General features: G+C 40.9%; 1 protein-coding gene across 1 annotated transcript in view; it reads left to right on the forward strand.

The window, feature by feature from the left end:
* Positions 1-882: 882 nt before the first annotated feature.
* Positions 883-17,622, forward strand: part of LOC139765669 (probable ATP-dependent RNA helicase DDX10) — a 120,710-nt gene continuing 103,970 nt past the window's right edge. Inside the window, 2 exon segments of the mRNA XM_071693401.1 lie at positions 883-1,166; positions 4,595-4,747. Coding sequence (XP_071549502.1) covers positions 1,104-1,166; positions 4,595-4,747 — 216 coding nt within the window. The 5' untranslated portion in view covers positions 883-1,103.

Consider the following 17,622-nt stretch of genomic DNA (forward strand, 5'->3'; position numbering starts at 1 on the left):
AGTTTTGCTGTAAGTGTTCTGATAATGATTTTGTGAATTGGAGCCATCAGTGCAACTCTGTTATTTTGGAGTTTTTGCCCAACATTGCGATTTATGAATTCCTGTTAACCAAAATGACCATTAAATGCCATTATGATTAATATGAATAGTGCATTTGTAACATATTTTTTTCCTGCTCGGATAATCTATATTGTGATCCAGTCTTCCGCTTTCTCTGGATTTCTGGATGCCTTCGTACTTGGTTTAAGACACTTGTACAGCCACAGTCTCTGCACTTGTACCAGCAACAGCAGTTCTACCTATTGCTTGTTAGCCGTAACAATATTAATAGCGTTGTTAGAAAAAAATCTCTTCCTATCTCTCGGTTCTTATATTACATGACTAAAGCCAATACATCTTAGGGAAAACAATAAAGGCGTTCTACAGGCCTTCGAATTCTGACCAAACCTGACCAAAATATATTATCAGAGGCAGAATACTTTATGAATAATTATAATCTGTAACACTAGCAAAACAGAATATATTCTTGTAAAATCAGTAATCTGACGGAAGAAACTCATTCTTGAATGCTATAATTGATGTACAGCATTCAAAGTTGTACGTAATTGTAATGTTTTTATCTTCATAAAGTTATTGCTTAAATGCTCCCATTAAATATGGAATATTTTTTGAGTTCTGAATGATTCTTATTCCAATGATAGTGAAGGAGTATACCAATAATAGTGAAAGAATTTTCTCTTACTTGAATTCGAGTGCACGAATGTAAACGAAGGTGTGATGTACCTACGCACGAAGTCGAATGTACTTATTTGTGGCATTATATATATTTGTGGCAGACGTTACAGAATAAGTAAAGAACAAGTGTACTAATCGAAGGTGAATAGACTTAAAGAGAAACCACAACAGAGATAAAGTTTATTTTTTATTGGTGTCAATGCTCACATGTGTTGTATGAATGCTTATTTCTTTGATGTTTACATACCTGGGATGAGACTCGTGCACGATTAGTGTGATTGAAATCGCTGGCAGAGGGCACAAGAGACATGGAAGGAAAATTTCTAAATGTGTTTGAATAAAATCTTGGTCATACATTTACCTTTTTTATGGTAATTTTCAAGTTTACGGGCACCACCTTTATAGATAAAAGAAATCAAAGAAATTTCCTGGTATGTATTCATAATATATGTAGAGAGATGATATTGGTTAGGGGATTTTATGTGTAGCTTCTGTGACTCCATCGACTTTAATTTTTTTCTGAAGTAGGCAGGGCTTTGAAGTATAGGGACCGTATAAGTGATGGGTTCGTAACACTGTCGTTGAAGTAGTCTTGCAAGTAGTAAAGGAACAGGAGGTACCCTTATAGCTTCCCAATGTCATTTTCGGTAGAATTATTATTCTGACATCCACTTGTTTGGAAGTTGAAATTGTTTTTTTATGTTTTTTGATGTTTTGTAGATTCTGACCTTGCTTTCTACTGCATATCACTACCTTTTGAGGTACCTTCCCCTTTATCCAATGATAATGGAGTACCCCCAGTGAACTGGGGTATTAGGAGGTGAAATATACAAAAAGTAGAGATTTGCAAAAGTAATAAAGGTCAGGATTGTTCAAAAGACATCTAAAACCATTTAAAAGACAATTTCGACAACCAAACTTAACGTAATGCACCTAAGCTAACAAATATAACTAGTCATGGTCTGGATATCTGAAACTGTATTAATATATCATTTTCTAATATCCTTATGTGTAGTAAATACTTTAGAGAAGTGATTGCATTGTGGACAGCTGACCAAAAACATTCACCTGGCACTTGGTCTGATTCTGTGGAAATTTATTTGATACGTACATTAAGATACAAAGCAAATGATGCCTTGTAACATTTGGATTTAACTTAATCTGAGGCTTGCAAATATATTTGATGAGTTCAGAGGTCTACTTAGATTTAGGGTTTGAATAAATACTTCTGAGATTTTTATTGCACAGGGTCAGATTCATCACATGAAGTAGAGGCGATGTAGACCAGTAACCTTAAACAACGAAATCCGCCGAAATCCAAAAATAATTGTAACAGTGTCTGTGAAATCCAACTGTAATACTGTGCAAGAACCTAGCTGACCAATCATACTCTGTGTGTCCATATCTCTGATGCTCATTCTCTTCAGGAACTCCATCAAGGGGGTAGCCACAGCAAAAGAGTCAACATAACTGGTGAACTCCATTGCTGCTTCTCAGCCATTGGTGCCTCACCCTTGACAAGCCATTGGCAGAGAGCAACTCAAGCACAAATTATGTTTATATTAGTAGTTCAAACTTAGTTTGGTTAGTTTGCGTAGTGCTTACTTATGTATCACATGTTTGGGATGGAGAGTTTGAAACAAGATCATAAGAATACAAACAAAAGCAATGAATTGCTAATATAAACATTAGTATCATGTGCCACTTATGTCTCCATCAGTAAGATGTATTTCAGCAATCATACTACAATCTTCTAGGATTAGAAGGATTTTGTTGTTTACAGAGAGCATGACTTGGACCATTACCTTTGGTGAAGTTGCACATGTCGGTGGACTTCTTACATTTCATACAAATGATATGGAGAGCTGGTAAGGTTAGCACTTATGAAATGGGCAGGGTTATCACGAAGAGGACAGTTTTTGAACAAAAACAAGCAAAATACATGTAATTAACCAAGCTAGACTTGACTTAGCATAGGAAAGCTTAGCATGGTAATGCCTTATTGAGGATTTTATGAGTGAACTGTTAGCAGAAGGATCTGTTTGAATTTTTCTAATTGTTTCATGTACATTTTCTTGAAAAGGCTTTTATTAAGAAAATGATTGTTCAACACTTGTTTGAGATCTTTTGAGAAAAGAACACTTAAATGCACTTTTTTTCAAAGCACAAGTTAACCCAATGAGCTTGTGAACTCTCTGCATAGCTCAGTCTCATTGTAATGAAATTGCAAGGAGTTATAATGTGAATGATTCTAAGAATGACATTGAGTGCTAGTTTGCATTGGAGCAATGAAATTTTTTTTGAAAGAAATGAATTCAGTTTATCATAGCCTTGAAGAGCATGATAAAGCCCCAAATTTGTCCAATCTCACCTGTGACTTACTTGCTCCTTCATTAGAAAGACAAAGAAGCTTATCATGAAAATAGATACATTATGTTACATATGAATAAGACAGCATCACTAATCAGTCAGTTCAGTATTGTGATTACTGTTAAAAGAATTATTTTAGTCCCATCCATTAGTGCTAAACCTTCTTTTTATCATCATACTAAAGTGTTTGTATTTATGCTTTCACATGTATGAACATCATGGTAAAACAGTACATTATACATTTTGGGAGAACAGTCTGAATCTACAGAAATGCAGACAACATTGCTGTTTAGATTTTTTGACAAGAGGAAGTTAGGTGAAGTTTTTGTAGGTTTTGATAATTTCTAGGAGTGCTTCAGGTGCTTTTACATCAGTTAATTCCATATATTGGCTGAGCTTCGCAGGCCTCTCCACTTCTTTTACTTTCAAAGTTGTAGGAGGAACTGACAAAAAAAAAGAAAAAGGTTTCATTTGTTCACATCAGTTCTCATTGCTCTGAAACCAGAGTCCGTCATCCAAAACCAGGCCCCACAGATTTTTCCGTGGTTTCTCCTGGCTGCTTCATATGCCCTGGTTCAGTGCAACTATTGTACTCTCAAATATACCCTGATCTCCCAGATAGTGACCTCTATTTCCACATTTCTTAGTGCTCTCAGAATCTTCACCCTCCTCATCCATCCTATGACTCACCATCATTTCCATGGTTCATTCACCACTGTCTCCTCTCCCAAATATTTACAGTACCCCATTTCCCTGCAAGTTTTCTTCATTTAAACCCAATCCCCATTTGAACTTAACCTTGCTTTTATTCACATTTACTCTCACCTTCCTCCTTTCACACACCCCAAACACCAACTTTTGTATGTGGTGTTTCACCAAAGAAGGCAAGGAAAGCAGAGTCTGTAGAACAGAAATGGACTTATGTGATAACTTTATGTGTTGTGAACTTACGGCTCATGTTAATGAGTCAACTCTTTGAACCATGAAGAGGAATGTGTTCATTATAGGACTTAACATACAGTATGTGTCTTGAGGGTCACTTCCCAAACCCATAGGACTAGCACTTTACCTGCTGAGGTTTTGACAACCATGGGATCTTCCAGAAACACAGCTCCTATTTTTGGCAAGGAACTGGTGTATGATTCTTGAGCTTAAGTGAAATTTCTCTCTCCCTTATGTGCTATCCCTACCATTTTTGCTAAGTCTGATCATAGGTAGGTAGGTGGTCTTTCTTGTCAAGATTTTTTTCATCATTAGGAATGACATAGTATACTATACATGCACATTAGTATCACATGTGAGTTGGTATGGATAAAGAATATTGTACATTGTGGGGAGGTCACTGAGATTATGTTTTGAGACTGTAAATAGTTCCATTCATTATACATAACTGTTTTTAGATTTATTTTATTTCATTTGTGATTGTTGTACAAATATTTTGTAAATACTTGGTATATTTGATGTTATAGAAATTAATTTTTTGGATCAGATATTGAAGATGAAGCCCAGAATGGAGAAATCAAAAGCTAATAACAAGAGGCAAGGCTTTAGAAGAAAGCAAAAACATCAGTTTCAGTGGAAGAAAAAGAAAAGTGTGGGAGAGGTGGATGAAATAAATGATCTGGAAAAAAGGAAATCAGAGGTATGATAATAACTTCCAGACTTTTATTTACTATAGTTCATAGTTTGTAATAAAGGGATTGAGTCAGGAAAAATATACTAGAACCATTATTAGACACTCATAAATTAAGATTTTGGACACATTTATGAAATTTGATGTTGCATGTTGACCTTTGGTTGAATTCAGACAAATGTTTGGAACTAGAATCCTTGTGGGACAAGTTCACCAATGTCTAAGGTTTACAGAGCAGTTTGGGTCAGACTTTATTCCTTCTGCTTGTATGGTTTGTAGCATCTTTTGAAATTATTTAGCAATTTTTCTGGGGGGGGGGGGGGGGGGGGGGGGGGGGGGGGGGGGGGGGGGGGGGGGGGGGGGGGGGGGGGGGGGGGGGGGGGGGGGGGGGGGGGGGGGGGGGGGGGGGGGGGGGGGGGGGGGGGGGGGGGGGGGGGGGGGGGGGGGGGGGGGGGGGGGGGGGGGGGGGGGGGGGGGGGGGGGGGGGGGGGGGGGGGGGGGGGGGGGGGGGGGGGGGGGGGGGGGGGGGGGGGGGGGGGGGGGGGGGGGGGGGGGGGGGGGGGGGGGGGGGGGGGGGGGGGGGGGGGGGGGGGGGGGGGGGGGGGGGGGGGGGGGGGGGGGGGGGGGGGGGGGGGGGGGGGGGGGGGGGGGGGGGGGGGGGGGGGGGGGGGGGGGGGGGGGGGGGGGGGGGGGGGGGGGGGGGGGGGGGGGGGGGGGGGGGGGGGGGGGGGGGGGGGGGGGGGGGGGGGGGGGGGGGGGGGGGGGGGGGGGGGGGGGGGGGGGGGGGGGGGGGGTTGGGAGTTTTTTGTAGGGGGTGAATGGTAGTTGGGGTTGGGGGGTTTAGGAGTTATGTTGAGAGGGTTTGAATATTGGTTGGGGTGATGGTTGTGGTGATGACTAATAGGGTGGAGGTGGGTGGAGGAGGGGTGGGGGGAGTGGGTTTAGGTGGGAATGGTGGGGGTGTGGATGGTTATGGTTTTGTTTGAGGAATTTAGTGGTGGGGTGAGGGGGTTTGGGAGCCTTGTAAGGATAATTGGTATATAATGAGGGGTGGTTTGAAAAATAGCGTGGTGGAAGAGAGAGAAGAGGTGGTTTTGAAAATGGTTTGGTCACATGGAGAGAATGAGTGAGGAAAGATTGACCAAGAGGATATATGTGTCAGAGTGGAGGGAACGAGGAGAAGTGGGAGACCAAATTGGAGTGGAAAGATGGAGTGAAAAAGATTTTGAGTGATGGGGCCTGAACATGTAGGAGGGTGAAAGAGTGCAAGGAATAGAGTGAATTGGAATGATGTGGTATACCGGGGTCGACGTGCTGTCAATGGATTGAACCAGGCATGTGAAGCGTCTGGGGTAAACCATGGAAATTGTTGTGGGGCCTGATGTGGAAAGGGAGCTGTGGGGGGTGTGTTTTTTTTCGTCCAGTATTACATGACAGCTAGAGACTGATGTGAACGAATGGGGCCTTTGTTGTCTTTTCCTAGCGCTACCTCGCACACATGAGGGGGAGGGGGTTGTTATTCCATGTGTGGCGAGGTGGCGATGGGAACAAATAAAGGCAGACAGTAGGAATAATTATATGTGTATAATATGTATTATGCTGTGGTGTGTAGTATTATATGGTGTAGCATGTGGAAGATGTATAGGTATGTATATTTGCGTGTGTGGACGTGTATGGTATAACATTTAAGTGGGCGGGTTGGGCCATTCTTTCGTCTGTTTCCTTGCGCTACCTCGCTAATGCGGGAGACAGCGACAAAGCAAAATAAATATAAAAATAAATAACTTTTAGTAAATATAAAACACCCCATTGCAACTATGCAACTATTCAGAAAAATCATGATATCTCCTATGCTGCTAAAACATGGGCAAGGACTGAGTCACTTAGGAATTGTTTCCTCCTTTTTTTACTTCTAAACCTTGAAATGTAAAATTCTTTGGGTGGTAGTTGGTTAAGATGGTAATTTTTTTTCTGGTTACACACTGTTATTTTTTTAGTATAGAATATTACATTTGATGTTATTGGCACTGAAATTAGCCCACTTAATGAGTTTATTGACAGTATCCTTCACTGCACTGTTGGTCCTCAGTTGTGATTGTCGTAAAGGTGTATTTGAATGAATTATTCTATAAATGCTAATTAGTTATTTATGTATTTTCAGCTTGTTAATATGAAATCAGATGAAATTGTGAGTTTCAAAGAACTTCCATTGAGCAAGAAAACTCTAAAGGACTTAGAGAATCCAAATTGCTGTCCCCACTAAGGTACAGCGACAGTCTCTTTTGTTCTCCCTTTGTGGATTGGACGTAGTTGTTTCAGCAAAAACTGGTTCTGGAAAGACACTAGGTTTTTATAATTCCCGTAAGTATATTTATTAATTAAACATGGTTATTTGCATGGAATTTATACATTATTAGTATTTAGTTATTTTAATGAACTCTACTGTAAGAGTATATTAGGCTGACAAGCAGTCGTAGATTTTGTTTAATGTTATGTATTTCACATCCACATTACTGGGAAAATGTTTACTGGAGTGGAGAGGATATTATCGCAATATTTTATGCACATTTCTATTTATTTCTCTTCTGTCATATTCCTTTTGCAGACTGCTTCACTGTGAAAGTTTTGATATCATTTATGGCCGAAGCATGAAAATTTGTTGAGGGAGAAAAGGAGGGTTGACATTTCATTGTATATAGGAGAGCCTGACTATGCAGCAGCAAACTTGCAGTGATTCACATTGAAAGTAAAGATCGAATGAGTATCAGATGGAGGATATTGTGTCCATGCTTGCTATGTCTTGTCCTTAGTCTAATGAATTCATATCAAAAGCAGACCTTGGATTTGAATGGGGAAAATGGGATACATGCCTTTATAGCCTCAGCATTGACCTCCTTTAGTATTTTCACATAGAGAAAGCAAACTTAAAGAAGCAGTAGTCTTTCTAAGAAATCTAAGAAAGAAACCTTGTAAATTGATTAACAACAAAGCTTTTCCTAAGTGCCATATTTGGTGTCTATAGGAAGTCTTTGAAAGGCAAGGAGTTGCGAAAGAACAGGAGAAAGCTGCAACAGTGTGATCAGTTCCTGGTGGGGTAAACTTGTGTGTTTTACAGTTAAAGGGTTTGAAGTGATAAACGCATCGAGTATATAACAACTTAGGTTTTATGTTATAGTGATTGGACTCTGATGTATGTTGTGGCGTTGGTTGGTCACCTCCTGAGCATAAATGAGAGACAGTGGGCCTCATTCTTCCAAGAAAAGTCTGGGAGAAATTAAACTATTTACCATTAGTCATATATGGCTTATGGTTGGTTTGTAGAATCCTAACCATAAACACTGTACAATTTAGATGTTTGTGTTTGCATTTAAAGAACCCTTGGATTTTTCCCTTGTTAGAGGCTTGTATAGATGCAGATGCCACCTGCAACTCTGTGCCAACGTGCAGAAATATCCACCCAGTCCCCTTCCTTACCACATAGTGCAAACAAATGAGATTTGGGGGGTTTTAGATGACAAAAACAGCCAGTTATAGTATTTGTACATATCAGGAGTCTATGCAGAGTGATTTAGAGTATAATATTAGGGGAAGGCAAAATCTCCAGAAAGAGCAAATGAAAATGAAACTGAAAGATAACACAACAGGTCTTGGAATATGCTATGGCTTAAATGGCCATGGAGTGCTAAGATTTATTCATGTATTTTTTTTATTATACTTTGTCGCTGTCTCCCGCATGAGTGAGGTAGCGCAAGGAAACAGACGAAAGAATGACCCAACCCGCCACATACACATGTATATACATACACATCCACACACGCACATACACATACCTATACATCTCAACGTACACATATATATACACGCACAGACATTTTTTTTTCTTTTGTCGCTGTCTCCCGCATGAGTGAGGTAGCGCAAGGAAACAGACGAAAGAATGACCCAACCCGCCCACATACACATTTATATACATACATGTCCACACACGCACAATATACATACCTATACATCTCAATTACACATATATATACACAAACAGGACATATACATATATACACATGTACATAATTCATATTGTCTGCCCTTATTCATTCCTGTCGCCACCGTGCCACGCATGAAATGACAACCCTATCCCCAGCCGCATATGCGTGAGGTAGCACTAGGAAAAGACAACACAGGCCACAACGGTTCACTACAGCTCCCTTTCCACATCCAGGCCCCACAGAACTTCCCTTGGTTTACCCCAGACGCTTCACATGCCCTGGTTCAATCCATTGACAGCACGTCGACCCTGGTATACCACATCTTTCCAATTCACTCTATCCTTGCACGCCCCTTTATTTTAATTTTCAAAACCCTCCTAACAAGTTCAGGCCCCGAACATTCAAAAACTTTTTCACTCCGTCTTTCACCTCCAATTTGGTCTCCCACTTCTCGTTCCCCCACCTCAGACACATATATCCTCTTGGTCAGTCTTTCCTCTCTCATTCTCTCCATGTGACCAAACCATTTCAAAACAACCCTCTTCTGCTCTCTCAACCACACTCTTTTTATTACCACACATCTCTCTTACCCTTTCATTACTTACTCGATCAAACTACATCACACCACATATTGTCCTCATACATCTCATTTCCAACACATCCACCCTCCTTCGCACAACTCTATCTATAGCCCACGCCTCGCCACCATATAACATTGTCTGAACCACTATTCCCTTAAACATACCCATTTTTGCTTTCCGAGAGAACGTTCTCGCCTTCCACACATTTTTCAACACTCCCAGAACTTTTGCCCCTTCCCCCACCCTATGAATCACCTCCGCTTCCATGGTTCCATCTGCTGCCAAATCTACTCCCAGATATCTAAAACACTTCACTTCCTCCAGTTTTTCTCCATTCAAACTTACCTCCAAATTATCTTGTTCCTCAACCCTACTGAATCTAATAACCTTGCTCTTATTCACATTTACTCTCAGCTCTTTTTTTCACACACTTTTCCAAACTCAGTCACCAACTTCTGCAGTTTCTCACCCGAATCAGCCACCAGCGCTGTATCATCAGCGAACAACAACTGACTCACTTCCCAAGCCCTTTCATCCACAATAGACGGCATACTTGCCCCTCCCTCCAAAACTCTTACTTTCACCTCCCTAACAACCCCATCCATAAACAAATTAAACAACCATGGAAACATCACGCACCCGTGCTGCAAACTGGCATTCACTGGGAACCAATCACTTTCCTCTCTTCCCTACATGCCTTACATCCTTGGTAAAACTTTTCACTGCCTCTAGCAGGTTACCTCCCATACTGTATACTCTTAAAACCTTCCTTAAAGCATCTCTTATCATATGCCTTCTCCAGATCCATGAATGCTGCATACAAATCCATCTTTTTCTAAGTATTTCTCACATATATTCTTGAAAGCAATCCTCTACCACTTCTGAAACCACACTCTCTTCCTAAATCTGATGCTTTGTACATGCCTTTGTCCTCTCAATCAATATCCTCCTGTTTAATGTTCCAGGAACACTCAACAAACTTATGCCTCTGTGATTTGATCTTCTTTTTCATAATAATTTTTACTTCTTCTCCCACCATTTAAATTTCCCTTTCTAATTTTGGTCCCCCCTCCCCCCTTTTTCATGCCACATGCATCTTTTGTTTCCCCTAAATACATCCCTTTCTTCCCCCCAACCCCCTTATGTCACTTCTCTCACCTTTTGCCTTTTTACCCCTAAATTTCTCTTGGTACTTCCTCACAAAAAGTCTCCTTTCCAATTTTCACTTACCCCTAAACCATTCTCTTCTCCCCAAAAACCTCTCTTCTCTTCGAAAACCTCTATAAATTTTCCCACCTTCCCCCCAACAAGATAGTGACAGACATCCCCCCAGCTGCCCCTTTTCAGCACATTAAAAACCCAAAAAGTCCTTTTTCTTACACTTCAATCAACAAAAATTCCAGTAATGCCCTCTGGCCACCATTTTTTCAAAGGGGGTATCCCTTATGTTATCTCTCTTTTTAAAGCAGGTATTCCCAGTCACCAGTCCTTTTTAGCTCACAAACCCACAAGCTCTTCAACATTTTCATTTACAACACTGAACACCCCATATACACCAATTATACCCTCGTCTGCCTCATTACTCACCTTTACATTCAAATTACCCATCACCATAACCCAGTCTTATGCATCAAAGCTGCTAACACACTCACTCAGCTGCTCCCGAAACACTTGCCTCTCATGATCTTTCTTCTCATGACCAGGTGTATAGGCACCAATAATCACCCATCTCTCTCCATCCACTTTCAGTTTTACCCATTTCAATCTAGAGTTTACTTCCTTACACTCCATTACATATTCCCACAACTCTTGTTTCAGGGGAGTGCTACTCCTTCCTTTGATCTTGTCCTCTTACCAACCCCTGACTTTACTCCCAAGACATTTCCCAAACCATTCTTCCCCTTTACCATTGAGCTTCGTTTCACTCAGAGCCAAAACACCCAGGTTTCTTTCCTTGAACACACTACCTGTCTCTCCTTTTTTCTCATCTTGGTTCCATCCACACACATTTAGACACCTCAGTCTGAGCCTTCAAGGAGGATGGGCACTCCATGCATGACTCCTTCTTCTGTTTCCCCTTTTAGAAATTTAAAACCTTCTGTGGAAGGTTTTAAGAATATATGGTGTGGGAGGCAAGTTATTAGAAGCAGTGAAAAGTTTTTATCGAGGATGTAATGCATGTGTACTTGTAGGAAGAGAGGAAAGTGACTGGTTCTCAGTGAATGTAGGTTTGCGGCAGGGGTGTGTGATGTCTCCATGGTTGTTTAATTTGTTTATGGATGGGGTTGTTTGGGAGGTGAATGCAAGAGTTTTGGAAAGAGGGGCAAGTATGAAGTCTGTTGTGGATGAGAGAGCTTGGGAAGTGAGTCAGTTGTTGTTCGCTGATGATACAGCGCTGGTGGCTGATTCATGTGAGAAACTGCAGAAGCTGGTGACTGAGTTTGGTAAAGTGTGTGAAAGAAGAAAGTTAAGAGTAAATGTGAATAAGAGCAAGGTTATTAGTTACAGTAGGGTTGAGGGTCAAGTCAATTGGGAGGTAAGTTTGAATGGAGAAAAACTGGAGGAAGTAAAGTGTTTTAGATACCTGGGAGTGGATCTGGCAGCGGATGGAACCATGGAAGCGTAAGTGAATCATAGGGTGGGGGAGAGGGCGAAAATTCTGGGAGCCTTGAAGAATGTTTGGAAGTCGAGAACATTATCTCGGAAAGCAAAAATGGGTATGTTTGAAGGAATAGTGCTTCCAACAATGTTGTATGGTTGCGAGGTGTGGGCTATGGATAGAGGTGTGCACAGGAGGGTGGATGTGCTGGAAATGAGATGTTTGAGGACAATATGTGGTGAGAGGTGGTTTGATCAAGTAAGTAATAATAGGGTAACAGATGTGTGGTAATAAAAAGAGCGTGGTTGAGAGAGCAGAAGAGGGTGTTTTGAAATGGTTTGGTCACATGGAGAGAATGAGTGAGGAAAGATTGACCAAGAGGATATATGTGTCAGAGGTGGAGGGAACGAGGAGAAGTGGGAGACCAAATTGGAGGTGGAAAGATGGAGTGAAAAAGATTTTGAGTGATCGGGGCCTGAACATGTAGGAGGGTGAAAGGAGTGCAAGGAATAGAGTGAATTGGAATGATGTGGTATACCGGGGTCGACGTGCTGTCAATGGATTGAACCAGGGCATGTGAAGCGTCTGGGGTAAACCATGGAAAGTTGTGTGGGGCCTGGATGTGGAAAGGGAGCTGTGTTTTCGGTGCATTATTACATGACAGCTAGAGACTGAGTGTGAACGAATGGGGCCTTTGTTGTCTTTTCCTAGCGCTACCTCGCACACATGAGGGGGGAGGGGGTTGTTATTCCATGTGTGGCGAGGTGGCGATGGGAACAAATAAAGGCAGACAGTATGAATTATGTATATGTGTATATATGTATATGTCTGTGTGTGTATATATATGTGTACATTGAGATGTATAGGTATGTATATTTGCGTGTGTGGACGTGTATGTATATACATGTGTATGTGGGCGGGTTGGGCCATTCTTTCGTCTGTTTCCTTGCGCTCCTCGCTAATGCGGGAGACAGCGACAAAGCAAAATAAATATAATAAATAACTTTTAGTAAATATAAAACACCCCATTGCAACTATGCAACTATTCAGAAAAATCATGATATCTCCTATGCTGCTAAAACATGGGCAAGGACTGAGTCACTTAGGAATTGTTTCCTCCTTTTTTTACTTCTAAACCTTGAAATGTAAAATTCTTTTGGGTGGTAGTTTGGTTAAGATGGTAATTTTTTTCTGGTTACACACTGTTATTTTTTTAGTATAGAATATTACATTTGATGTTATTGGCACTGAAATTAGCCCACTTAATGAGTTATTGACAGTATCCTTCACTGCACTGTTGGTCCTCAGTTGTGATTGTCGTAAAGGTGTATTTGAATGAATTATTCTATAAATGCTAATAGTTATTAATTATTTTCAGCTTGTTAATATGAAATCAGATGAAATGTGAGTTTCAAAGAACTTCCATTGAGCAAGAAAACTCTAAAGGGACTTAGAGAAGCCAAATTTGCTGTCCCCACTAAGGTACAGCGACAGTCTCTTTTGTTCTCCCTTTGTGGATTGGACGTAGTTGTTTCAGCAAAAACTGGTTCTGGAAAGACACTAGGTTTTTATAATTCCCGTAAGTATATTTATTAATTAAACATGGTTATTTGCATGGAATTTATACATTATTAGTATTTAGTTATTTTAATGAACTCTACTGTAAGAGTATATTAGGCTGACAAGCAGTCGTAGATTTTGTTTAATGTTATGTATTTCACATCCAAATTACTGGAATGTTACTGTGTGTAGAGGATTTTATCGCAATATTTTATGCACATTTCTATTTATTTCTCTTCTGTCATATTCCTTTTGCAGACTGCTTCACTGTGAAAGTTTTGATATATTATTGCCGAAGGCAATGAAAATTTGTTGAGGGAGAAAAGGAGGGTTGACATTTCATTGTATATAGGAGAGCCTGACTATGCAGCAGCAAACTTGCAGTGATTCACATTGAAAGTAAAGATCGAATGAGTATCAGATGGAGGATATTGTGTAAATGCCTTGATATGTCTTGTCCTTAGTCTTAATGAATCAAATCAAAAGCAATTACCTTGGATTTGAATGGGGAAAATGGGATACATGCCTTTATAGCCTCAGCATTGACCTCCTTTAGTATTTTCACATAGAGAACATCTTAAGAGAAGCAGTAGTCTTTCTAAGAAATCTAAGAAAGAAACCTTGTAAATTGATCAACTAAGCTTTCCTTAAGTGCCATATTTGGTGTCTATAGGAAGTCTTTGAAAGGCAAGGAGTTGCGAAAGAACAGGAGAAAGCTGCAACAGTGTGATCAGTTCCTGGTGGGGTAAACTTGTGTGTTTTACAGTTAAAGGGTTTGAAGTGATAAAACAATCGAGTATATAACAACTTAGGTTTTATGTTATAGTGATTGGACTCTGATGTATGTTGTGTCGTTGTTGGTCACCTCCTGAGAGCATTAAATGGAGAGACAGTGGGGCCCTCATTCTTCCAAGAAAAGTCTGGGAGAAATTAAACTATTTACCATTAGTCATATATGGCTTATGGTTGGTTTGTAGAATCCTAACCATAAACACTGTACAATTTAGATGTTTGTGTTTGCATTTAAAGAACCCTTGGATTTTTCCCTTGTTAGAGGCTTGTATAGATGCAGATGCCACCTGCAACTCTGTGCCAACGTGCAGAAATATCCACCCAGTCCCCTTCCTTACCACATAGTGCAAACAAATGAGATTTGGGGGGTTTTAGATGACAAAAACAGCCAGTTATAGTATTTGTACATATCAGGAGTCTATGCAGAGTGATTTAGAGTATAATATTAGGGGAAGGCAAAATCTCCAGAAAGAGCAAATGAAAATGAAACTGAAAGATAACACAACAGGTCTTGGAATATGCTATGGCTTAAATGGCCATGGAGTGCTAAGATTTATTCATGTATTTTTTTTATTATACTTTGTCGCTGTCTCCCGCATGAGTGAGGTAGCGCAAGGAAACAGACGAAAGAATGACCCAACCCGCCCACATACACATTTATATACATACATGTCCACACACGCACAATATACATACCTATACATCTCAACGTACACATATATATACACGCACAGACATTTTTTTTTCTTTTGTCGCTGTCTCCCGCATGAGTGAACGTTCTCCCTTCCACACATTTTTACCCCCCAAAACCCTTGCCCCCCCCCCCCCTTAAATCACCCCCTTTCCAGGGTTTCCATCGCTGCCAAATCACTCCCAGATATCAAAAAACATTTCACTTCCTCCATTTTTTCTCCATTCAAACTTACCTCCAAATTACTTGCCCAACCCCTACGAACTAATAACCTTCTCTTATTCACTTTACTCCGCTTTTTTTTTTCACACACTTTTCCAAACTCAGTCCCAAACTTCTGCATTTCTCCCCCCGAATCACCCCAGCCTGTATCATACAACAACAACGACTCACTTCCAAGCCCTTTCACCACAAAGACGGCATACTTGCCCCCCCCCTCCAAAACTCTTCTTTTCACCTCCCTAACAACCCCATCCATAAACAAATTAAACAACCAGGGAAACATCCGCACCCTTGCTGCAAACGGGCATTCACGGGAACCAATCACTTTCCTTTTTCCCTACATCCTTACACCCTTGGTAAAATTTTTCACTGCTCAGCATTCCCCCCAACTTATATCTTAAAAACCTTCCAAAGCATCCTTATCATATGCCTTCTCCAGATCCATGAATGCTGCATACAAATCCATCTTTTTCTAAGTATTTCTCACATATATTCTTGAAAGCAATCCTCTACCACTTCTGAAACCACACTCTCTTCCTAAATCTGATGCTTTGTACATGCCTTTGTCCTCTCAATCAATATCCTCCTGTTTAATGTTCCAGGAACACTCAACAAACTTATGCCTCTGTGATTTGAACACTCACCTTTATCCCCTTTTCCTTTGTACAATGGCACTATGCATGCATTCTGCCAATCCTCAGGCACTTCACCATGATCCATACATAAACTGAATATCCTTACCAACCAATCAACAACATAGTCATCCCCTTTTTAATAAATTCCACTGCAATACCATCCAAACCCACTGCCTTGCTGGATTTCATCTCCCACAAGGCTTTCACTACCTCTTCTCTCTTTACCAAACCATTTTCCCTGACCCCTCTTACTTCGCACACCACCCCGATCAAAACACCCTATATCTGACACTCTATCATCAAACCCATTCAACAAACCTTCAAAATGCTCACTCCATCTCCTCACTTCATCACTAATTGTTATTACCACAACATTTGCCCCATTCACCAATGTTCTCGTTTGTTCTCTTGTCTTAAGCACTTTATTTACCTCCTTCCAAAACATCTTTTTATTCTCCTTAAAATTTAATGATACTCTCTCACCCCAACTCTATTTTGCCCTCTTTTTCACCTCATGCACCTTTCTCTTGACCTTCTGCTGCTTTCTTTTATACATCTCACAGTCATTTGCACCACATCCCTGCAAAAATCGTCCAAATGCCTCTCTCTTCTCTTTCACTAATAATCTTACTTCTTCATCCCACCACTTAATACCCTTTCTAATCTGTCCACCTCCCACCTTTTTCATGCCACATGCATCTTTTGCTTCCCTAAATACATCCCATTCTTCCCCCAATCCCCTTATGTCACTTGCTCTCACCTTTTGCCATTCTACGCTCAATCTCTCTTGGTACTTCCTCACACAAGTCTCCTTTCCAAGTTCACTTACTCTCACCATTCTCTTCTCCCCAACATCCTCTCTTCTCTTCGAAAACCTCTATAAATCTTCACCTTCACCTCCACAAGATAGTGATCAGACATCCCTCCAGCTGCCCCTCTCAGCACATTAACATCCAAAAGTCTCTCTTTCTTACACATATCAATCAACACGTAATCCAGTAATGCCCTCTGGCCATCTCATCTGTTCACATATGTATACTTATGTGTATCTCTCTTTTTAAAGCAGGTATTCCCAGTCACCAGTCCTTTTTAGCTCACAAACCCACAAGCTCTTCAACATTTTCATTTACAACACTGAACACCCCATATACACCAATTATACCCTCGTCTGCCTCATTACTCACCTTTACATTCAAATTACCCATCACCATAACCCAGTCTTATGCATCAAAGCTGCTAACACACTCACTCAGCTGCTCCCGAAACACTTGCCTCTCATGATCTTTCTTCTCATGACCAGGTGTATAGGCACCAATAATCACCCATCTCTCTCCATCCACTTTCAGTTTTACCCATTTCAATCTAGAGTTTACTTCCTTACACTCCATTACATATTCCCACAACTCCTGTTTCAGGGGAGTGCTACTCCTTCCTTTGATCTTGTCCTCTTACCAACCCCTGACTTTACTCCCAAGACATTTCCCAAACCATTCTTCCCCTTTACCATTGAGCTTCGTTTCACTCAGAGCCAAAACACCCAGGTTTCTTTCCTTGAACACACTACCTGTCTCTCCTTTTTTCTCATCTTGGTTCCATCCACACACATTTAGACACCTCAGTCTGAGCCTTCAAGGAGGATGGGCACTCCATGCATGACTCCTTCTTCTGTTTCCCCTTTTAGAAATTTAAAACCTTCTGTGGAAGGTTTTAAGAATATATGGTGTGGGAGGCAAGTTATTAGAAGCAGTGAAAAGTTTTTATCGAGGATGTAAGGCATGTGTACTTGTAGGAAGAGAGGAAAGTGACTGGTTCTCAGTGAATGTA

The sequence above is a fragment of the Panulirus ornatus genome, chromosome 55 (assembly GCF_036320965.1).
Source record: "Panulirus ornatus isolate Po-2019 chromosome 55, ASM3632096v1, whole genome shotgun sequence".
In the NCBI taxonomy this organism is placed as follows: Eukaryota; Metazoa; Arthropoda; class Malacostraca; order Decapoda; family Palinuridae; genus Panulirus; species Panulirus ornatus.